This window comes from Saccopteryx bilineata, chromosome 3 (genome assembly GCF_036850765.1).
Source record: "Saccopteryx bilineata isolate mSacBil1 chromosome 3, mSacBil1_pri_phased_curated, whole genome shotgun sequence".
NCBI lineage: Eukaryota > Metazoa > Chordata > Mammalia > Chiroptera > Emballonuridae > Saccopteryx > Saccopteryx bilineata.
In genome coordinates, this window is record NC_089492.1 from 308,290,797 (window position 1) to 308,314,680 (window position 23,884).

The 23,884-nt window shown below is 46.3% G+C and overlaps 1 protein-coding gene across 6 annotated transcripts; it reads right to left on the minus strand.

Annotated features, from left to right (window-relative positions):
* Positions 1–576: 576 nt before the first annotated feature.
* On the minus strand, positions 577–23,531 carry LOC136332112 (histone acetyltransferase p300-like). Of its 6 annotated transcripts, none has more exons than XM_066271399.1 (3): positions 23,401–23,531; positions 22,250–22,287; positions 577–3,247 (listed from the first exon to the last, which is right to left on the minus strand). In XM_066271399.1, exon 3 carries the CDS (start codon positions 3,100–3,102, stop codon positions 2,491–2,493), a length of 612 nt encoding a protein of 203 aa, XP_066127496.1. In that variant the 5' UTR covers positions 3,103–3,247; positions 22,250–22,287; positions 23,401–23,531; the 3' UTR covers positions 577–2,490. The 6 variants fall into 6 exon arrangements, with proteins under 6 accessions (XP_066127496.1, XP_066127497.1, XP_066127498.1 ...); XM_066271401.1 differs by lacking the exons at positions 577–3,247; positions 23,401–23,531 and adding exons at positions 19,133–20,396; positions 22,602–22,686; XM_066271402.1 differs by lacking the exons at positions 577–3,247; positions 23,401–23,531 and adding exons at positions 19,133–20,396; positions 20,666–20,758 and having other exon boundaries at positions 22,250–22,595.
* Positions 23,532–23,884: the final 353 nt, after the last annotated feature.

Here is a 23,884-nt window from a genome sequence, read left to right on the forward strand (position 1 = left end):
AAAGAGGGACTGGGGGGGGTTGGATGACAGAAGGTGAAGGGATTAAAAAAAACATATATACATCATATTTATATTTAGAGGATAGGGAGGATATATATATATATATATAGATAGATATAGATAGATAGATATAACATGTAGACACAGACAATAGCATAGTGATAGCCAGGGAGAAATGTGGGGCTGACGGGTGGTGGAGCTACACAAATGGGGGAAATTGAAATGGAACTTTGCTTGGGGTGATGGGCACACTATGCAGTATGCAGATGATGTTTTTTTTTACTTCACACTAAACCTGTACCCCAATAAATCCAATAAGAAAAGACTGACACAAGCAACAGTATGGTGGTTACCAGAGGGAAGGGGAGTGAGTGGGACAGTAGAAGGTAAAGGGGGTCAAACACACGGTGACAAAAAAAGATTCGACTGTGGTTGTAAACACCCAATGCGACAATGTATCATAGAATCACACACTGGGAATCTACCTGTATAACTTTATTAACCAATATCACCCATAAATTTAATTCAAAATAATGTAATAAGGAAATACTAATAAAATGTATCCTAAAGAAAAGGAATCCCTACTTCTATGACATCCAACCATTGTACTAGTTAATAGAGGGACAGACACACAGAATACAAAGGTATGAAATACATCCCTATCACAGTGCACTACAGTAATAACAACTGTGGTAACATTGGAGGCTAATGTTGTATAAGTCAATAAGCAATACAAATAATATACATCATTTTATTTTATCCTTAATTATTATTATTTTCATGCTGAAGAAGCTAGAATACAAAGTTGAAAGAACCACATTAAAAACCAAGCTACTTATAGTTTTTGTTAGCCATCGTGTTAGTTAGAATAACAAATACAAGAATATGTCTGAAAAACTTAAAGGGAACTTCCAGTAGATGTAGAAACAAGGTGTATCTTCTAAAACTGTACAAAATAGAAGCTATAAAGGTATAATCTCCGCAACAAATTACAATGAAAAATAAACTATAAGGAAACAAAAAGGCAAGAGTAAAACAGGACGGAGAGACACAGTGCCGGGCAGGGGCAGCCAATGGCACAGTAAAATGTAACAATGTAATGCACACATGAAAAATCAAAACTGATTAAAGTGAATAAAAAGTTAAAAAAATAATACGAAAAAGTAAAATAAAACCTATTGGATTAATGCTCTTGTTTAATTCAACCTTTTTAAACATCTACAGTGTGTCAAGAACTATGGTGTTCTAGTTTAAATCTATTGTATCAGAGATGGGTTTTCCTTGGGGATATGATTTGATCTAACTTATACTTAAATCTTTGTGTTAGTCAATCATATTATAACAGCCAAATGAGCTATGTTTAAGAAAAACTTGAACAAGAAAAAAATATATTTAATTTCAAAAAAAACCCCAAAAACCTATTGGAGGTGCAAGGCAGGAGCATGTGGGCAGCTTCAGAGACCTTGGCCCCTGAACCACACACAAGGGGGGAAAGGCTGGCGGTAACCAGCCATAACAAAAAAAAAAAATAATTCTGTGTAGTCTATCATTCCTCAAGTTCATCTCAACTATTTGCTTTAAACCACCAAAGGTGACTGCACAGTTGTTACATGTTCCAAGAAAAATTGTTTTTTAGGCTAAAATATAGTAACAATATTATTTTCTGTACAAACAGAAAGAGAAAATAATTCTTTTGCTCCCAAATACTAATAGAGATCACTAGTACATGTCTACTGCACTCTGTGAGAAGTTCGAATTCACGTCTGCGTTACTGGTGCTGAGTCCCAGGTCGGTGGCACTTGCACCATGGAGGCTGCCGTGCCTGGATTGCTAGGGAGCTAAGAAAACAAACTTCTTATCCACACTGACAAAATGCCCTCATGCCATGGAGTTGGCCTGAACAGCTGCCAGTCTGGGTGAAAGCCAGAAACCATGGGCTGAACTGAAAACATGAGGCTAATGTGTTCCAAAAGGATATTTTAAAATCGCCTGGGTGCAAGCTGGCTGAGACCAGCAAAAGGGTGTCAGCCCAGAGCTGAGGAAAAGAGCATTAGGTATAGGGGTTACTTGCTGGCACGGGGTTGACTAGAACTGGACACGTTCAGATTAGCATATCGGGTTTTGTTGCCTTGGTTACATTCTGTCTCCTGTTCCCAATCTTCAGACCCTTCATGATGTCCTTGTCTCAAAACATTTTTCAGAACCTTCCCAGGGTGGGGGGTGAAGTCGCTTATGGGGAGGGGAAGGTTGGGCAAGGGAGATGCTTACTGAAGAAGTTGCCCTAGTTTACATGGGCTGTGGAATTAAGGGAGCCAGTGTAAGCTTAACACTTGCATGTGGAGAACTGGTGTGTGGGGAAACGTGGTGCGGAGAAGGCTGAGGCTGCATCCCTGCGGGCCCCTACCTTGGCTCCACATCCTCACTGGGACCCCTGGCCTTGGGAGATGGGTTCATACCCATGGGGGCCACTGGGGTGATCTCAGCTGCCTTTCAAAAATGCATTTCCATTTCCTCTGCTGCCGCCTGGGGCCCTGGAAGGGGTGGCTGAGCAGCCTGAGGGGAAGCTAGAGGGGTCACCTGGCCAGGCTCTTTACCCTGGGACTCAGGGCCCTCAGCTTGAGTGGGCATGCTGTTGGGAGGCGCAGACTGGGGTGTCTGCAGGATGGATGGAGTGGCGGGAGCTGGGAGGGGCAGGCCCTGTCGCTGCCTCAACACACCAGCCTGCAGCATGTTGGCCATCCTCCTGCAGAGCATCTGGGCCTCCTGTATCTGCTGATGCAGCTGCTGCCGCCAGAGCTTTTCCTTGATTTCCTGGCAGAACGGCACAGAACACCTGTTCTCTTGGCAGTGCTTGGCGTGGTAGCAGCAGAGAGTGATGAGCAGCTTGCAGACGTGGCAGCTTCTAATGGTTTTCAATCTGCAACCCCTGGTGTGCCGCACAACCCGTTTCATCTTCCGGCAGCGGGCCAGGGAGCAACTGGCATCTCGGCACTGGCAGGCGTGGGCCAGAGCCTGGATGTAGCGCTGGAAGTTCGCGTGGCGGGCATCAGCCGGGCTCTGGGTAGCTGCAGCCTCATCTAAGCTGGGACCTGTGTTCTCCATTCTGTGCTCACGGTTTTTCTTCTTATAGCAGGTGATGCACAAATTGTCAGCCTCCCAGACAGGGTGGTTGGTGCCAACACGTGTCCACGTGGACTGTGGTCCTGGCTCTGGGTGTCACTGGCTGGTTTTCAGAGACCCCCGAATCCTTCAAAACAACCCAGAGAAGATAACGATAAGAAACAGAGGCAAAATCTATCAGGATCAGGCCAATGTAGAGAAATGAATCAGGAAAATCAAAAGCCACAGCAGCGTGTAAGCAAACTGAAGGCGCTAAATGGTATAAAGTAGGGATTTATAGAAGAATACGGGTTAGAAGTTAGCCTATGACTACTCTGGGGAGCAAATAGCAGGGACTAAGTCACATCAAACAAATGGTCTTTCAAAAACAAGGACATTTGTTGTCTGACCTTTGGTGGCACAGTGGATAAAGCGATGATCTGGAACACAGAGATTACTGGATCAAACTACTGGACTTTCTGGGTCAAGGCACATATGACAAGCAACAAGCAAGCAATGAACAACTAAAGTGAAGCAACTATGCTTCTCTCTCCCTGCCCCCTCTCCTATCGCGGTAAAATCAATAAAGTCTTTTTCAGAAAGAGGACATTTGACACAAACACCACTGAAATAGAAGATATTAATATACCACTGTAAATTTGTGACAGATAAAATAGGCAAATAGTATTTTTTATTCAAACCACATCATTTAATTTCAACACTGATTTAACACTGATGTATTGCCCCTCCTCTGCATGTAGTAACACAACATTAAATATCTCAGTGACATTAGAAGGAATTCAAAGCATTACTGAAGTTCAAAATAGGGTAAGCAATTGATGAAATACAGTGTGTCCGTAGTCATGGTGCACTTTTGACCGGTCACAGGAAAGCAACAAAAAATGATAGAATTGTGAAATCTGCACCAAATAAAAGGAAAACTCTCCCAGTTTCATACCTATTCAGTGTGGTTTAATGTGGGCTCACACACAGATTTTTTAGGGCTCCTCAGGTAGCTATCCTGTATAGCCTCTAGCAGGCGTCCCCAAACTACGGCCCGCAGGCCACAATGTGGCCCCCTGAGGCCATTTATCCAGCCCCCACTGCACTTCTGGAAGGGGCACCTCTTTCATTGGTGGTCAGTGAGAGGACCACTGTATTTGGCAGCCCTCCAATGGTCTGAGGGACAGTGAACTGGCCCCCTGTGTAAAAAGTTTGGAGACCCCTGTCTGTAACAGACTCGTCACTGACTGATGGCCTACCAGAATGGGGTTTCTCCACCAAACTGCCTGTTTCCTTCAACTGCTTATCCCACCAAGTAATGTTATTCCTATGTGGTGGCGCTTCGTTATAAACGCACCGATATTCACGTTGCACTTTGGTCATGGATTAAAATTTAGTGAGCCACAGAACACACTGAACTGTCCTCTGTACCATCCACATCTCCGACTGGCATGGCCGTGGGCTGCTCCGCTGTATACACGGTGTTACGTCATCATCTGCGCGTGCGCACATGCTGCCACACCATCCTACAGAAACTGGGAGGGTTTTCCTTTTATTTGGTGAGATTTCACATCTCTATCATCTTTTGTTGCTTTCCTGTGACCGGTCAAAACTGCACCATGACTTTATGGACACACTGTAGTATTTTTAATATGGCTTAAATATTAAAACTAAAAATATTGACTTCAGCAATATATCATGAAAATACATTCTTTCCAAATATTCACATGTACCTTTTTTTTTTTTTTTTTTTTTTTTTTTTGTATTTTTCTGAAGCTGGAAATGGGGAGAGACAGACTCCCGCATGCGCCCTACCGGGATCCACCTGGCACGCCCACTAGGGGGCGTCGCTCTGCCGCAACCAGAGCCACTCTAGCGCCTGGGGCAGAGGCCACAGAGCCATCCCCAGCGCCCGGGCCATCTTTGCTCCAATGGAGCTTCGCTGAGGGAGGGGAAGAGAGAGACAGAGAGGAAGGAGGGGGTGGGGGTGGAGAAGCAAATGGGCGCTTCTCCTGTGTGCCCTGGCCGGGAATCAACCCAGGTCCTCCGCACGCCAGGCCGACGCTCTACCGCTGAGCCAACCGGCCAGGGCCCACATGTACCTTTTTTAATGATTGATTTTAGAGAGAGAGGGGAGAGAGAGAGAAACATCGATCTGATCCTGTACGCACTCTGACCAGGGATAAAACCGGAAAACTCTGCACTCTGGGACAACACTCTGCTCAACGAGCTATCTGACCAAAGCAACACGGACATTTTTAAAAGATTGTATGCTAAATAAAATGAAAAGCTCAATAAATTCCTGTAACTAATTAGAGAATAACAACAAACAGCAACAAAAATTCCAAATGAATCAGAAAATTAAAATAAAAAAATTTATCTTAAATGCCTCCGATGTGAAGTAAGACTAGGCAATCAACTATTGCAGTTATAAAATGACAATAAATATTTAGGATTCCAAGATGGCGGCAGAGTAGGCAGATGTTCCAAGAGAAGCTAAAATGGCCGTCCTGCACCAGGAGTGCGCAGGTAATAGGGCCTGAGAGACTCTCACTGCGGGGAGGGTCCCCCTGAGAGGCGAGGGTCCTCATCCCCAGGCCCGGAAAACCAGCCTAGAGCCCCAGAGCCCGAAACAGGCGCCCATACAGCATTTGGCAGAGTGAAAAGAGCTGGGGTTTCTTTCTGCGAGAAAGAGAAGCTGGCTTCGCCTTAAGGGCCAAGCTCGTTGAGCCACTTACCCGAGGCTTCGAGGCTTCAGGGCTTCAGGGCTTCAGGGCCTGGTGGAGGGAGGGCTGAGAGGATTAGTTTCAGGAGGAGAGTTGGAAGTTGGAGTCTCAGGGAGAAACACTGTGAGGAACGGCCACAGGAACCCCTACGCTCAGTCCCTCTCCAGCACTGCAGCTGCCTTCTACCTTGGGTGGAGCAGTCTGCTCCTCTGCACAGCATCAGCCTGGGGGAGGGCCACGGCCCCACCCTAGGAAGTCTCTCCGCCCCACTCTATGGAGGTAGGACCGCACTGATAGGCCAGCCAGGACAATGACTCAGCTTTTTGGCACCCAGCCAATAGATTTATCACCCCCCAGCCCCCACAATCACGAGATTAGGCCTGGTGCTTCCTCCTCCCAGACACTCAGTAGAAATTGTCCCAACTGTAGGCAGGCCACACCTCTGGGTCTCAGAGGCCACACCCACCAGGCTCCACTGAAGTCTGGGAAAAAGTCTGATCAGACTGACAGCTGGGGCCGAGCCACACCCACCACCCTTCCTGATCCCTGAATTGCTACAGGCTCTAGACCAGGGGTCGGGAACGTATGGCTGGCGACCCAGATGTGGCTCTTTTGATGGCTGCATCTGGCTCACAGACAACTCTTTAATAAAAATAATAATAATAGCATTAAAAATATAAGACATTCTCGGCCCTGACCGGTTGGCTCTGTGGTAGAGCATCGGCCTGGCGTGCAGGAGTCCCGGGTTTGATTCTCGGCCAGGGCACACAGGAGAAGCGCGCATCTGCTTCTCCGCCCCTCCCCCTCTCCTTCCTCTCTGTCCTCTCTCTTCCCCTCCCGCAGCCAAGGCTCCATTGGAGCAAATTTGGCCAGGGCGCTGAGGATAGCTCCATGGCCTCTGCCTCAGGTGCTAGAATGGCTCTGGCTGCAACAGAGCAACCCAGATGGGCAGAGCATCGTCCCCTGGTGGGTATGCTGGGTGGATCCCAGTTGGGTGCATGTGGGAGTCTGTCTGACTGCCTCCCCATTTCCAACTTTGAAAAAATACAAAATATATATATATATATCGATAGATTTAGATATATAGATATAGATATATACAGATAGATATAGATATATAGATATAGATATATATAGATATAGATATATAACATTCTCATGTATTAGAATCCATTCATTTCCTACCGCTCATGTTCATGGTTGCGGATGGCTGGAGCCAATCACAGCTGTCTTTTATTAAATAATGCATAACGTACACGGGTTGTTGTATGGCTCTCATGAAATTACATTTTAAAAAAGGTTCCCGACCACTGCTCTAGACTCTACCAGAGGTTTTTTCAGTGACTGAGCCCAACAAACAGCCAACACATAGAGTGCATCAGTTCAGGACCTAAGGGCCCTGGCCAGCAGCGTGTCCTAAGGGAGCGCTCCTCACACTGGGCTCAGCTAAGGTGAGATCCGCTCTCTGTGGTCAGCACCAGCTCAGCAGCTCGTGCACATTAGACAGGGTGGAGTCTCACAGTCAGCCGTCCTAGGTGCTGGATATCCATACCTGATGGTCAAGGTTTCACAGGGGGAAGAGAGAGAGGCTTGGAGCACGGACATTTCAAGTGTTGGTCCCTGCAAGCCTATTGTTTTGTCCGGTCAAGGGGTTTAGCCACTTTCTGGTGTGGGGGCACAGTCAGCCTCAGGGGAGGATTTTCTTAGTCTTCCTCCCTGAGACCAGGGGTCTCCCCAACTGGGACAACTTCAGCAGAGGGAAATATGGCCCCGCCCAATCTCAACCTGCTGCTCATTTTGCTGGGGAAAATTGGAATTGGAGTATCAAGCAGTCTCCGAGGGACTAGGCTCTGGAGTAAGGGAAAACTTTTCCCATACTGAGGTTGTCTGAAGTAGAGGCTCCCATGAAGGCTGTCATCTTGACCTCAACATATAACAGAAGGATAAATACTACCCTCAAGAAACATTGCTAGAGCAAGGAAATCAGATGGCCTAGAGGCCTACACCACTGAGCTCATTTTCCTCCTAAAGACACCACAACAAATTTCAAAATCAGACAGCGGTACCTAATACACAAACACAATGAGCAAACAAAAAATATATGACGCAAATGAATTAACAAGAGCAATCTCTAGAAAAATAAATAAGTGAAATGGAAGTGACAAACTACCAGACACAGAGGTTGAAATAATGATTTTTAGGATGCTCCAGGATCTTAGAGCAACAATGCAGGATCACAATGAGAATTTAAACAATCAGCAATTTAGAGGACAAGATAAACATAACCACAGAAGCAGAGCAGAAAAAGGAAAGAGGCTCAGAAAGACTGAGGAAACTAAAAGAGCTCTGTGACAACACAAAGAGAAACAACATCTGCATCATAGGGTTTCCTGAAGGTGAAGAAAACAAACAAAGCATAGACAACCTGTTTGGAGAAATCATAGCTGGAAATTTCCCTAAATTGATGAAGGAAACATCACACAGGTACAAAAAGCACAGAGTCCCATTAAAGATGATCCCAAGGAAGCCTGCACCAAGACACATCATCACTAAAATGTCAAAGGTAAGAGATAAAGAAAGAATACTAAAAGCTGCAAGAGAAAAGCAGTTAATTATCTACAAAAGAGCCCCCTTAAGGCTGACATCTGACTTCGCAACAGAAACCCTGGAGGCCAGAAAGGATTGGCAAGAAATATTCAAAGTGATGCAAAACAAGGACCTACAACCAAGACTACTATATCCAGCAAGACTGTCATTTAAAACGGAAGGAAAAATAAACAGCTTCCCAGACAAAAAAAATGAGTCAAGGAATTCATTACAACCAAACCAGTACTGCAAGAAATGTTAAGGAGACTGCTATAAAAAGGACAAAGGAAAAAAGAAATCGAGAGAAAGAGGATGATAAGTTTAAAGGATAAAATGGCAATAAGTATGTACATTGCAATAATAACCTTAAATGTAAGTGGATTAAATGATCCAATCAAGAGATGTAGGGTAGCTGCATGCATAAGAATACGGGACCTGTATATATAACTACACACAAGAGACCCACATCAGAACAAAAGATACACACAGACTGAAAGTGAAGGGATGGAAAAAAGTATTTCATGCAAATGGAATGAAAAAAAAAAAAAGGTTGGGGTAGCAATACTTATATCTGACAAAATAGCTTTTAAAAGAAAAGCTATAATAGAAGACAAAGAAAGTCATTACATAATGATAAAGGGAACAATCCAATAGGAGGATATAACCACTGTAAATATTTATGCACCTAATATAGGAGCACCTAAATATATATAGTAGATTTTGATGGACATAAAGGGCAAGATCAACAGCAATACTACAATAATAAGGGATTTTAATACCCCACCAACTTCAATGGATACATCCTCCAGGCAGGAAATCACTAAAGAAACAGTGGCCTTAAATGACATACTAGACAACTGGATTTAATTGATATTTTCAGAATCTTTCACTCCAAAGCAGCTGAATATACATTTCTTTAAAGTGCTTATGGTACATTTTTGAGGGTAGACCACACATTAGGACTCAAAACAAGTATAAATAAATTTAAGAAGATTGAGTCATATCAAGCATCTTTTCTGATCACAATATGATGAAACTAGAATCCATACAAGAACAAAAAAACATTCAAACACTTGGAGGCTAAATAGCATGTTATTAAACAACGAATGGGTTAACAATGAGATCAAGGACGACTTAAAAGTTTCCTGGAAACAAATGAAAAATGAGCATACAACAACCCCAAATCTATGGGACACAGCAAAAGCAGTCCTGAGAGGGCAGTTCACAGAATTACAAGCCTATCTTCAGAGGCAAAAAACCCCAAAACACACAAAAAACCACTCAAATAAACAACCTAACACAGCACCTAAAAGAACTAGAAAAAGAACAACAAATAAAACCCAGATGAAGGCCTGACCTGTGGTGGCGCAGTGGGATAAAGCGTCGACCTGGAACACTGAGGTCACCGGTTCGAAACCTTGGGCTTGCCTGGTCAAGGCACATATGGGAGTTGATGCTTCCTGCTCCTCCCCCTTCTCTCTCTCTCTGTCTCTCTCTCTCACTCCTCTCTCTCTAAAAAAATCAATAAATAAAATATTTAAAAAAATAAAATAAAATAAAACCCAGATGAAGTAGAAGGGAAGAAATAATAAAGATCAGAGCAGAAAGAAATGACATAGAAGCTAATAAAACAATACAAAAGATCAATGAAACCAAAAGCTGGCTCTTTGAAAAGGTAAACAAGATTGATGAACCTTTAACCAGTCTCAGCAAGAAAGAAAGAGAAAGGACACAAATAAATAAATTCAGAAATGAAAGTGGAGAAGTAACTACTGACACCACAGAAATACAAAGAATTGTAAGAAAAAATTATGAAGATTTTTTCCCCCCAAACTTTGGACAACCTAGGTGAAATAGATAAAATCCTGGAAGCATGCAATCTTCCAAAACTCAATCTGGAAGAACCAGAAAACCTAAACAGACCGATTACAACAAATGAAATTGAAACAGTTAAAAAAAACTCCCAGCAAACAAAATTCCTGGACCAGATGGCTTTACAGGTGAATTTTACCAAACATTCAAAGAAGAATGGACACCTATTCTTCTCAATCTATTCCAAAAAACTCAAGAGGAGGGAAGACTTGCAAGCTCATTTTATGAAACAAGCATTATCCTCATTTCAAAATCAATGAAAGACACTACAAAGAAAGAAAACTATAGGCCAATATTCCTGATGCACACCAATGATAAAATTCTCAACAAAATCTTAAGCAAACCAGATCCAGCAATACATTAAAAATATCATACATCATGATCAAGTGGGATTTATTCCAGGGAGGTAAGGCTGGTACAATATTCTCAAATCAATAAATGTGATTTAGGCCCTGGCCGGTTGGCTCAGCGGTGGAGCGTCGGCCTGGCGTGCGGGGGACCTGGGTTCTTTTCCCCGCCGGGGCACATAGGAGAGGCGCCCATTTGCTTCTCCACCCACCCCCTCCCTCCTCTCTGTCTCTCTCTTCCCCTCCCACAGCCAGGGCTCCATTGGAGCAAAGATAGCCCGGGCACTGGGGATGGCTCCTTGGCCTCTGCCCCAGGCGCTAGAGTGGCTCTGGTCGCGGCGGAGCGACGCCCTGGAGGGGCAGAGCATCGCCCCCTGGTGGGCAGAGCGTCGCCCCTGGTGGGCGTGCTGGGTGGATACCGGTCGGGCGCATGCGGAAGACTGTCTGACTGTCTCTCCCCGTTTCCAGCTTCAGAAAAAAAAAAAATGTGATTTCTCCAATAAACAAAATGAAGAATAAATATAACATGATTATACCAATAGATGCAGAAAAAGCATTCAATAAAATCCAGCACTCATTTATTATCAAGACTCTCAGCAAAGTGGGAATACATGGAACACACCTCAACATAATACAGAACATATATGACAACTGACAGCAAACATCATACTCAATGGGCAAAAATTAAAAGTAATCCCATTAAGATCAGGAACAAGACAGGGGTGTCCCCTTTCACCATTCTTAATCAACATAGTACTGGAAGTTCTAGCCACAGCAATCAGACAAGAAGAAGAAATAAAAGGGATCCAAATTGGAAATAAAGAAGCAAAACTGTCATTAAAAAAAGAAACAAAGACATTATTTTTAGTACAAACTGAAAAAGAAAAGAATTCTTTTGCTTCCAAAGTGCTACTACAGGTCGGTAGGACATGTCTACTGTACTCTGTGAGAGGTCTGAATTCACATCTTGGAAAGAGAGCATTAGATATTGGGGTTACTTACTAGCACAGGGTTGCCTAGACCCAGATATGTTTAGATTAGCATATTGGGTTTTGTTGCCTTGGTTACAGGCTGTTTCCTGTTCCCAATCTCAGGCCACTCATGATCTCCTTGTCTCAAAAACATTTCTCAGAAGCTTCCTGGGGGTGGAGGGGAGTCACTTAAAGGGAGGAGAAGTTTGGACAAGGGAGGGAGACACTTGCTGAAGAAGTTGCCCTAGTGTCAAGTTGGGTGAGGGGAATTTGAGTTTTACATTGGCTTTGGAATTTAAAAAGCCAGCCTAAGCCTAACATTCCAGCCTTTTGTTGTTCATGGGAGAGGGCTGAAGGTCTCATCTTCCATAGCTGCTTCCTCTGCTTAGGGTCGATCAAGTTTATGGAGCTCGAGATAGATGGAAATCAGCTGGTTGTTGATAGTGAATTTTCTGAGGTCTGGACCAGAGCCTGGTACAGGGTGGTGTCTTGCAGCAACATAATCTCTCTCACGAACTGGTCTGCAAATGCCCTTAAGTGGTCCTGGGGGAAAGAAGAAAGGAGATGTACAAGACATAGTCCAATAATTAGAGCAAATGTGAGGAGGATACAGAACCTATGAAAGGGAGTAAGCCTGACCTGTGGTGGCACAGTGGATAAAGTGTCGACCTGGAAATGCTGAGGTCGCCGGTTTGAAACCCTGGGCTTGCCTGGTCAAGGCACATATGGGAGTTGATGCTTCCAGCTCCTCCCCTCTTCTCTCTCTCTCCTCTCTCTTCCTCTCTGTCTCTCTCTCTCTCTCCTCTCTAAAAGTCAATAAAAAAATAAAATAAAAATTTTTTAGAAATTAAAAAAAAAAAAAAAGAAAGGGAGTAGCCATGTATACCAATTGATTTTGTTTCACCAAGTGTCCCAGACATTGGACCGGTGTTCTCTTATTGTAGCTGCCATTTCAGACATCCTCCCCGCAGAGGGAGAATATTCCCTGTTGTGTCGGGCAGGGAGGCAGATGAATTGAGAAGAGGTGAGAAAGAGGATAGGGAGGTATGCTCCTTTCTTGGGGTTCTGCTGTGCAGACTGATAATATAGACACTATTCCTGCTCCAATAAGGAGAGAGAGATGGGTAGTTGCTTGTTGGGTGCAGTGAAAATGAGGGGGACACCAGGGTTGGAGGTGAATCAGGGGGAAAAGGGAGCGGGAGGGATAAGACCAGTTACAAGAAGGGTCTTGTAAAGTAGGAAAGGAGGGAAACCGGACTGGTTGGAGGAAGTGGCCGTTTGCCTCAGGAGACACCTGGTGGTCTATTAGTTGAGACATGTGTGGCGGGAAGTTGCAGAGTAATAGTAAAGCTGCATGCCCTTTTTGGCAGATGGCCAACTAAACTGTTCCCTGAGGTTCTGGTGAGACACAGGGGGCCGTGGCTTATTAGGAGATTGTGTAGAGAAACAGGGCCTTTTATAGGCGGACGGTAAGGAGCGAGTGTTTTTAAACTGTTGGCATAAATCTGGAAATGTAGGAAGGCTTGGTAAGCTTGGGCAGTTACATAGTTATGAAGAAGGGAGCTTGCCACTTCAGAAAAACTAGTGCCCCTTTGTTCTGTGGGGCTCAGGTTGTTTTAATGGTATCCCACTGAGCAAGAGGTACTGGAACAGCAGTGTAGGCAGAGGACCACAGGGAGAGACAGAGCCAGCAACCCTGAGCTGAAGTAGGATTTGTTTATTTAGGAGGGAGTATGTGAGATTAAGAGTTTATTCTAAATATAAAGGAGTTGGGAAGGACTTTAGTGTGGTGTCAGAATTTACACTGTTAAGACTCCTGAGGAGAAAGAAAGGAATAAGGGTGCTTACTCCTAATTGGGGGTCTCCAAATGGAAAGGTAACTAGAGAATTGGGATCTAGGAGTTGGGAAATTGCATCCCAAGGAGAATCTAAATCCCCCATTAGGTAGGAGTCCCAGAGGAATGTGAGCATAGGAACCCTTAATGGGAGAGGTGCAGCAGAGAGAACAGAGAGGATATTTTGAGGCAGTGTGTGTGTGTGGGGGGGGGGTTGAGCTCGGGGTCACATAGAGGAGCAGGAAGGGGACAGGCACAAGGAGTGTTACTCACCTGCTGGCTTTTCTAGAATGTGGGAAAGGTGAAATTGTGGGTCCGATGGGGTCACTTTAGGATCTATGAGACAGAGTTCTTCCCTGTGACCTGGGTTTTTGGGGGATGCATTTTATCCCAGAAAGGTGAGCCCAGCTGGGCAGTCCCTTCAGTTTTTCAGCTGTGGGGTAGTGAGTAGTACCTGGTATGGGCCCTGCCTTTTCGGCTGTAAGGGGGTGGAGGAGGGTTGCCCGTCTTTCAGTAGGACCCATCCCCTGGTAGGAAGGGAGCAGAGGGCATTCCTGGTGTGTGGTTGTAGCCAGACCTGACTTAAATGTTCCCTCACAAGTTGTCTGACAAGGTTTAGAGTTGGGAGATAGACCTCTAGAGGGGTTTCTGGGGAAGGGAAATTTCCCAGCAGGAAAGGCCTTTCTACATGAGTTTAAAAAGACTAATGGGGCCCTGCATGGTTGGCTCAGTGGTAGACCATCAGCCTGGCGTGCAGGAGTCCCGGGTTCAATTCCCGGCCAGGGCACACAGGAGAGGCGCCCATGTGCTTCTCCACCCCTCCCCCTCTCCTTCCTCTCTGTCGCTCTCTTCCCCTCCTGTAGCCAAGGCTCCACTAGAGCAAAGTTGGCCCGGGCACTGAGGATGGCTCTGTGGCCTCTGCCTCAGGCGCTAGAATGGCCCTGGTTGCAACAGAGCAGAGCCCCAGATGGGCAGAGCATTGCCCCCTGGTGGAATTACCGGGTGGATCCCAATCGGGCGCATGCGGGAGTCTGTCTGACTGCCTCCCTGTTTCAAACTTCAGAAAAATGCAAAAAATAAAAAAAATTTAAAAAAAAATTAAAAAAAAAAGGATAAGAGATGTAGGGGCCCTTGGGCTTCCCCAAATCCTCACTACAGCTATAGGGAGGAGAGAGGTCCAGGATTTTTGAGTTTTTATGCTTAGTTTGGTTAAATGTATTTTGAAAAGGAGTTGGCTCTTTCAACCTTTCTGAGAACTGAGGTCTATAGGATGTATGGAGATGTCACTGCATGTTGAGGGTGGATGTTGTCTGTTGTGGTATTTGAGATATGAATGCCGGTCCACTATCAGACTGTAATGATGTTGGAAGGCCAAATTGGAAAATTATGTGTTGAATGAGTGTCTGGGGCATGTGGGTGAAAGCTATTTGCCAGTCTTGCCTGGCATCTGGCCTCTCACTTCATGTGTGAAGAAGGATGGGGCCTGACACTTCCCTGTGGAGAAACCAAACAAGATAAAGCAAGCTTAGGTTATATGTTGGAGGGTAGTGGTTAGATTAGGGTGGGTGATAAGAGGTTTCGAAAATTGTAGGGGACGTTATTATCCTAAATGAAAAGAATTATGAATCGATTGAAGGATATAGAGAGCTACTAATTCAGATTGTTGGTATGTGACTTCTAAGGGGAGGATTTGGTCTTGGCAGTTTGGTGGCGGGAAAGGCTTGAATTCAGGAGGGAGGGAGAGTTTGTGTAGTTTTGTTAAGATAGTAAGTCAGAAAGATGGTGGGAGAAAAGAACTGTTGGTGATTGTCTAAAAGTGAGGTTTTTGCTCTCTTATCTTGTCCTAGGATAGGGGTTGGTTAGCTGGGAATAATGAGGGAGGAGTGGGTAATGGGGTAATCTCCTAGAAAACAGAGGAAAGAGGGGGTGATCTGTGGGTTGAAGGGGATACTGTGGACCCCAATAATTGAGAGGAAGGAAACAAACAGTTCTGAAAATATAAAGAGTGGCCCTCATATCTAATAGGAAAGAAATGGCCTTGCTGGGCACCTGTAGAATTACCCGAGGATTTCCCACTGAGATGGTAGAACTGGAGGCCTGTGATGGGGCTGGAAGCTGTTAGTCTTCTCCTTTCCCCTAGGATGCTAAAAAGTGCTGTTGCATCCAGGCCAGTGCCAGGGAGAGGCCTGGACAAGAAGGGATGACTTTCCTGTTTTGAGGGGCTTTTGGGAAGTTTGAATTCTAATGGCCTGTACAATTATAGAGAGGGCAGGGTCTGCTGGTGGCCTGGGATTGGGACAGGAGCAGGTCCAGTTTGCCTCCCGTCTGCACTAGGAGCAGACCCCTGGGGGGTGGGTTAGTTTTATAATATATAATGTAGGGTTAGAGAAAAAGAAGACTATATTATGACTGTCATTACAGGTAAACTTGGTATAGAAATGACTGGAAGCATCCCCGCAGTAAGTGGTCCGGCCAGGCCAACTCTGAATTTTAAAACGGGCAGTGTCTAGATTGAATGTATGTAGGGTATGACCGTGTTGAAGTAAGTTGGGACCTATCCTGTGTGCCAGAGTGTAAAATGGGTCAGACAGAGATGCTAATTAGTATTAGCAGGCATTACAGTAACAGGGATTGCTGGATTATGTCCAATATTAGGGGATTCTGGACTAGGCCAATATGGTTGTAGCCCAAGAATATGTGTGAGATTATCAGGGACCCCATTAAATATGGAGAACTGGAGGGGATTGGCTGATGATGGCATATCTGATGGCTGGAGTTTAAGGCAGGGAAGGTTTGGCGACTAAGAATTGTTGTGGTGAGAAATAGGATGTTATTCCCCCCATGGATGGAGAGGGAACAAAGGGGACCAGGAATTTATAGAGGTTATAGAGAAAATATAGCTTGGACAAAATGAGAAAGCATCATGGATCTGGAATAGAAATAAGGGAAGAATAGGTTGTGACTACCTGTGATTTGAGAGAAGCAGAACAAAATAATAGCATATGATATATTCCTATCTGTAGTCTATAAAACTGCTTAGTAAATACTTTTCCCACTGCACAAACATTTCTAGCTAAGAGCAGTTTATGGTGGGTAGTCACATCTTAGGGAGCTGTTTTCATTACTTGTCCTTGGCAGCCTTTCAGGATGACTGAAAAGAGGGGGAGGGTGGGATGCTAAATGGTTGCTTGGATTTTAAAAGTGTCTCCCCCATTTTTTTATTCTGAAGCTGGAAACGGGGAGAGACAGTCAGACAGACTCCCGCATGCGCCCGGCCGGGATCCACCCGGCACGCCCACCAAGGGCGATGCTCTGCCCACCAGGGGGCAATGCTCTGCCCCTCCGGGGCGTTGCTCTGCCGCGACCAGAGCCACTCTAGCGCCTGGGGCAGAGGCCAAGGAGCCATCCCCAGCGCCCGGGCCATCTTTGCTCCAATGGAGCCTTGGCTGTGGGAGGGGAAGAGAGAGACAGAGAGGAAGGAGGGGGGTGGGGGGTGGAAAAGCAAATGGGCGCTTCTCCTATGTGCCCTGGCCGGGAATCGAACCCAGGTCCCCCGCACGCCAGGCCGACGCTCTACCGCTGAACCAACCGGCCAGGGCCCCACATTTTTTTTTACACTGAGTTTTACTGTCTAGAAAGGGGAAGTGAGATATTATATTCTTTGAGCATCGCAGGAGAAGTAGGAGGAGAGCCTGAGCTGAATCAGGGGCAGGGGTAAAGAGGGTTATGGAGGTTATGGAAAGTAAGGGAGATATTTAATTTTGAGAGAATATCTCGGCCCAGTAACAGGATGGGAGGATGGGACAGAAGGGGAGAAGTAAAAAGCATGTGTGAAAGCAAGGGATTCTAGCAGATATTGTGGGAATGGGTTTGAAATGCACTGGGAAGCTTGGCCATCAAGCCCCACAACAGAAATCGCAGACTGTTGGCAGGGACCTTGTACCCCGGTAAGGCAAAATAAATTGCCCTGGTATTTATAAGGAAAGAAATTGTCCTATCTGCCCCCATCAAGCTTTGTCCAAGGCTCAGAAGACGTGGCCATCTGCCTCCAGGCACCATCAGCTTCAGAGACCAGGCCTATCAGCTCCAGAAAGGAGGGGCCAGCCAGCCTGGGATGGGGTAGGGTCTTACCTAGAGATCCGGTCACAGCCCCACTTCCAATGGGGCCCACTGCAACAGGGGCAATGCTCTGGGGACTGGCCTGGATGAGGACACTTGCTGACCCAGTGACCTTCACTGCCTCACTTACAGCAAGCACCTGGCAGGTTATAATAGGATGATTTTTTTTTTTCAGACAGGACTCAGCCCTCTGGGATTGGGTCTGCGGGCCCTTCATGGCAGAGGCAAGCATTTCAAAGGTAGCTAGTTCCTATCTTGGGGCTTCTTCATACCTATTGTTAAATACCTTGAAGGCCGGGTTTAAAAGGTCTCCTTGGGGAGTTTCAGGGCTGTTTTCCAGTGTCTGCAGCTTGTGCAGAAAGTCGGGTGCAGACTGGGAAATGAAATTAGTGTGAAGGACTAGTTGCCCTTCTGTGCTAGAGGGGTCTCGGGTGGTATATCTCTGCGATAGCTCAGTTAGGAAATACGAGACATGGACTCGTGCAGTGCCCTGAACCTCAGCTACCTCCTATAGAGGGCATTCTAATAGGGGCCTGCCAAGATAGGGGAGAAAGCAGGGCCAAAGCCTGCCGCAGTGTGTGGCCACACTGAATGGGGAGCGGGCTCTGGTTGCTATGAGGATGCGTCCTGGGCATCAGGAGGTTGAGGAGCAGAGGGAGGCGGGTGTGGGAGCCTGTGGTCTGCAGGATCAAAGGAGGAAGGGATGTTGGAGAGGGAGAGCAAGAATTACAAAGTTGTGACCTCGGTGCAAAAAGGCTTGGACACAGGGGACTTGGGACCACTTCTCATTTCACTGACAGCCTGAGATCTGGCATAAGACCAAGCTTATAAGGAATTTGTTGTTTTGGGGGGTTTTTTTTTGAAGCAACCCAAAGGGGTTGTGTTGGGGATGGTGGATAGACAGATCCCCATAATGTGCTGTGTGAGAGTCTAGCAGTCTATAAGGAGGGAAGGAAATGTCCTGGATGGTGCCATGAGCATTCGGACAAGGGAGACGTCCCCGCTGCCTTAGACCCATTGGAACTGGAGGCTAGCTGGTTTCTAGGCATCCCCTAGGTCAGGCCAGCCAAAGGCCAATGCCTGGCTAATGCTGGGAACCCCTCTGACCAACGTTGGCGTTTTTCAATGGACCATCCTGGAAGGTGGAATGAAAGCTGCAGGGGAGTTGGAAAGTTCCCGCTTATAGAACCACAAGATTTACTCACAGAAACGTGATGGTTACCCGGAGTGGATGTGGCAAGGTGAAACAAGAGGGTGGTAGTTAATCCTGGTGTCCAGTTTTCACTTTGTCTCCCCACAGGAAAAGAGTTTCCCTTCTTGGGGGGTTCAGGAGGCATGTTCAGAGAGCCAGGGGAACTAGTTCCTCAACTCCCTGGGCAAGGAAGGCAGGATCTGGTGGTTAGCCGGGGAAGAGATAACTCTACTCACTGCTGCCCACTGCTTCCCAGGTAGCAAACCTCACCCTTCCCAGGATGGGGGTAGATTCTAGATCCGTCTCTGGCACACACACACCTACCAGGTTTCAGCACCAGAATGAAAGGTAGAAACAGCAGTACAAACTGAAAACACGATGCTAGAGTGTTCCAAAAGAAAGTTTATTTTAAAGGTGCCTGGGTGGAAGTGGGTTGAGACCAGCAAAGGGGGTCAGCGCCAAGCTGAGGGAGAGAGCATTAGTTATAGGGGTTACTTGCTGGCACGGGGTTGTCTAGTCCTGGACATGCTCAGATTAGCATATTGGGGTTTTGTTGCCTTGGTAACAGACTGTCTCCCTTTCCCAACCTTCATGATGCCTTTATCTCAAAATCACTTCTCAGAACCTTTCCAGGGTGAAGAGAGCTGCTTAAGGTGAGTGGGGGAGGTTGAGTGAGAGAGATGCTTACTGAAGAAGTTGCCCTACTGTGAGTTTTATGAGAGCTGTGGAATTAAGGGAGCCAGCATAAGCTTAACACCTACATGTGGAGGACTGATCTGTGGGAAACGCGGTGTGGAGAAGGGTGAGGCTGCATCCTTGGGGAAAGGCTGAAGTGGGGAGACGCAGAGACTGCAGCCATGAAGAAGTGACAGGCTGTGAAGAAAGCTCTTCCCTGAAGAGAAGAGGAGGGATCTGTTGGCCTTGAAGGTGTGGGGACTGAGCCTGATTTAGGGACATATACTGTTGAGGGCTCATGGGGTGTGGCTGAGCAGAGGATCCTATCTGTTGCTAAAGGAGTCACTCCGGCTGGGCCTGTTGACTTGCTCCTGCTTCTGCTTCCAAGACCTGGGGGAGTTGGTCCATCTGACCCACACTCCCTTCTTGAACCTCTTCCATTTCATCCTGCATCTCTTGCTGCTGCTGCTGCCGTTTGAGCTTTTCTTTGATGTTGTGGCAGAATGGCGCAGAGCAGATGTTCTGTTGGCAGTGCTTGGCGTGGTGGCAGCAGACGGCAATGAGCTCTTTGCAGATGGGGCAGCTTCCACTGGCTTTCCGTTGGCAATGCTTGGTATGCTCCACAACCCGTTTCATCTTCTGGCATTCATCAAAAGAGCAATCGACATCTTTGCACTGGCAGGCGTGGATCAATTCCAGCATGCAGCGCTGGTAGCTCATGTGGCGGGTGTCTCCCAGGCTCTGGGTGACTGCAGCCTGTGGGTTGCTGCTCTCCTCATCTAAGCCAGGACCTCCGTTCTCCATTCTGTGCTCACGGGTTTTCTTGTTATAGCAGGTGATGCACAAATCGTCAGCCTCCCAGACAGGGTGGTGCCAGCACGTTTCCACGTGGACCTTGCTCTCCTCACAGGTATAGACGAGGTGGTCCTGACTCTGGGTGTCACTTGTTGATTTTCAGAGACCCCCGAATCCTTCAAAACAACCCAGAGAAGATAACGATTAGAAACTGGGGCAAAATCTATCAGGATCAGGCCAATGTAGAAAAATGAGTCAGGAAAATCAAAAGCCACAGCAACGTGTAAGCAAATTCAAAATGAGATGCGCTAAGTGGTATAAAGTAGGGATTTACCGAAGAACACTGGTTAGAAGTTACGCTGTGGCTACTCTGGGTGGCAAGTAGCAGGGACTAAGTCACATCAAACAAATGGTCTTTCAAAAACAAGGACATTGGTTGTCTGACCTTTGGTGGCACAGTGGATAAAGCGATGATCTGGAACACAGAGGTTACTGGTTCAAACTACTGGACTTGCTGGGTCAAGGCACATGTGACAAGCTACAAGCAAGCAATGAACAACTAAAACTAAAGTGAAACGACTATACTTCCCGCTCCCTGCCCCCTCTCCTATCTCTGTAAAATCAATAAATAAGTCTTTTACAGAAAGAGTACATTTGACACAAACATCACTGAAATAGAAGATATTAATATACCACTGTAAATTTGTGACAGATAAAATAGGCAAATAGTATTTTTTATTCAAACCACATCATTTAATTTCAACACTGATTTCACTAATATACTGCCCCTCCTCTGCATGTAGGAACACAACATTAAATATGCTCAGTACAGAGGGAAAGGGGATGATAGGAAGGATAAAGCTGAAGGGAAGGGGGAGGGCGCTATAGGGAGGACAGGGAGATGTTGAGGGGCAGACGGGGGAGGGGGGGTGCATTCAGGACAACACTAGAATCTATGTAAACACAATAAATAAAAATCAATATAAAAATAGTAAAAAATAAAGGATCAAAAGCAAAATCCATGAAAGAAAAAAATAAAAAATACGCTCAGTGACATTAGAAAGAATTCAAAGCATTATTGAAGTTCAAAACAGGAGAAGAGAATGGATGAAATAGTATTTTTAATATGGCTTTAATATTAAAACTAAAAATATTGACTTCAACAATACATCATGAAAATATATATTTTTTCAAATATTCATATGTACCTTTTTAATGATTGATATTAGAGAGAGAGTCAGAGACAGAGACAGAGAGAAGAACATCAATCTGCTCCTGTACGTGCCCTGGTCAGGGATCAAACTGGCAAACTCTGCACTCCCAGAAGACGTTCTGCAAAATGAGCTATCCAGCCAAGGCAACATGAACCTTTTTAAAAAGACTGTATATCAAATAAAATGAAAAGCTCAATAAATCCCTCTAAAATTTTAATTTAACTAATTAAAAAATAACAACAAACATAGGGAAAAAAATCCAAATGAATCAGAAAGTCAAAATAAAATATTTACCTTTAAGGCCTACAATGGAAAGTTAAGAACAGGCAATAAATTATTGCATTTGTAAAATGACAATAAATATTTAGAATTCCAAGACGGCGACAGAGTAGGCAGATGTTCCAATGGCCACCTCCCAAAACAAAATTGGATTACAACTTAATTTAAGAACAAACTTCTTGATAAACCAACTCTGGACTAAATGAAGAGGTGTGTAAAATCCAGGATCAAAGAAGAAGCCACACCAAGACTGGCAGGAAGGGCAGAGATGTCAAAATGGCCGCCCCTCACCCTGGAGCGAGTGGGACAGAGGGTGGGAGGGACTCATTGAGGAGAGGGTCCCCGTGAGAGAGGAGGGTCCTCATCCCCAGGCCCAGAGACTCAGCATAGATCCCCAGAGCCCAGAAGAGGTGCCCACACAGCATTTGGTGGTGAAAGGAGCTGGGGTTTCTTTCTGTGACAAAGAGAATGAGCTCCCGGAGACACTGGTTCCTCCTTAAATGGCCAGTTCAGAAAATATTGTTCAAGCGACTTACCCGAGGCTCCAGGGCTTCAGGACCTGGTGGAGGGAGGGCTGAAAGGAATAGAATTAAATTGTATGACAGAGTTGGAAGTTGAAGTCCTAGGGAGAAAGAAACCTTGAGAGGGACGGCCACCGGAACCCCTATGCTGAGTCACTCTCCAGCTCTACAGGCGCCATTTTCCTTGGGTGGAGCAGTCCCCTCCTCTGCACAGCATCAGCCTGGGGGAGGGTCACTACCTCGCCCTAGGAAGTCTCTGCAACCTTACTCTATGGAGTTGGGGCCGAGCTGAGACGCCAGCCATGAAAATGACTCAGCTTTCTGGCATTGAGCCAGGAGATTTACCACCCCCCAGCCCTACACTCACGAGTCTATGCCTGGTGCTTCCTCCTCCCAGAAACTCAGTAGAAATTGTCCCAACTGTAGGCAGGCCACACCTCTGGGTCTCAGAGGCCACACCCCCCAAGCTCCACTGAGGTCTGGGAAGAAGTCTGGTCAGACTGACAGCTGGGGCTGAGCCACACCCACCACCCTTCCTGATCCCTGAATTGTCACAGGCTCTAGACTCTACCAGAGGTTTTTTCAGTGCCTGAGCCCAACAAGCAACCAGCACATAGAGCTGCAGGAAACTGGGCTCAGGCAAACTTGGTCTTTAAAGCAGACTTCCTGCAGGCCCAGTGTGGGTAAACGCCAGCCTAGGTGTGTAGCTTGCTGTTTCCATGAGCACCTGGACCCAGCATAGGTAGCCACAACCTCCGGATTGCTTAGAGAACCAAGACGGTTACTGAGGACCTGTCACGGGAAGTGTCTCCCACTGGTCTGCGCTCAGTTCCCACCAGGGAGGCCTAGGGTCAGCACATCCAGAGGCCAGCTGTAGAGTGCATTGGCCCAGAACCTAAGGGCCCTGGCTGGCAGCCTGTCCTAAGGGAGGGCTCCTCACTCCGGGCTCAGCTGAGGCGAGTCCCACTCTCTGTGGTCAGCACCAGCTCAGCAGCTCATGCACATTGGACAGGGTGGAGCCTCACAGTCAACTGTCCCAGGTGCTGGATATCCTGCCCTGATGGTCTAGGTTCCACAGGGGGAAGGGAGAGAGGCTTGGAGCACAGACATTTCAAGTGAGGGTCCCTGCAAGCCCATTATTTGGTCCAGTTGAGGGGCTTACCCACTTTCTGGGAGGTGGTACAGTCAGCCCCAAGGGAGGATTCTCTCAGTCTTCCTCCCTGAGACCAGGGGTCTCCCCAGTTGGTAGAACTTCACCAGAGGAAAATATGGCCCCACCTAATCTCAACCTGCTGCACACTTCACTTGGGAAAACTCTGTGGGAAGGTCAGGCAGCTGCAAAAGGAGGTGGAGCAGCTGAAAAGTGAGGCAAATCTTACAAAGGTTGAGGCTTTTACAGAGCCACAATATCTCTAAACAGAAAGAAGCTGATCCTTATACACAGCTTGGCCCCTCCCACACTACCCAGGCAGAGAAAAAGCAGACACAAACAGCTAACAGAGCACTAGTTCCTGATGGGCAGCTAACAGTAGTTCACAAGCCACAGCTGACGCCAACCCAAGAAGACCCAGAACCAACACAACCAGTAGTAGGTGGGTGACAGCACCAACTCCAGACTCAGGTAGCTACACATGCAGCAAGCCCAAAGGA

Coding starts and splice junctions, on each gene's coding strand:
- LOC136332112 (XM_066271399.1), bottom strand. CDS start 3,102: ATGGAGAACACAGGTCCCAGCTTAGATGAGGCTGCAGCTACCCAGAGC.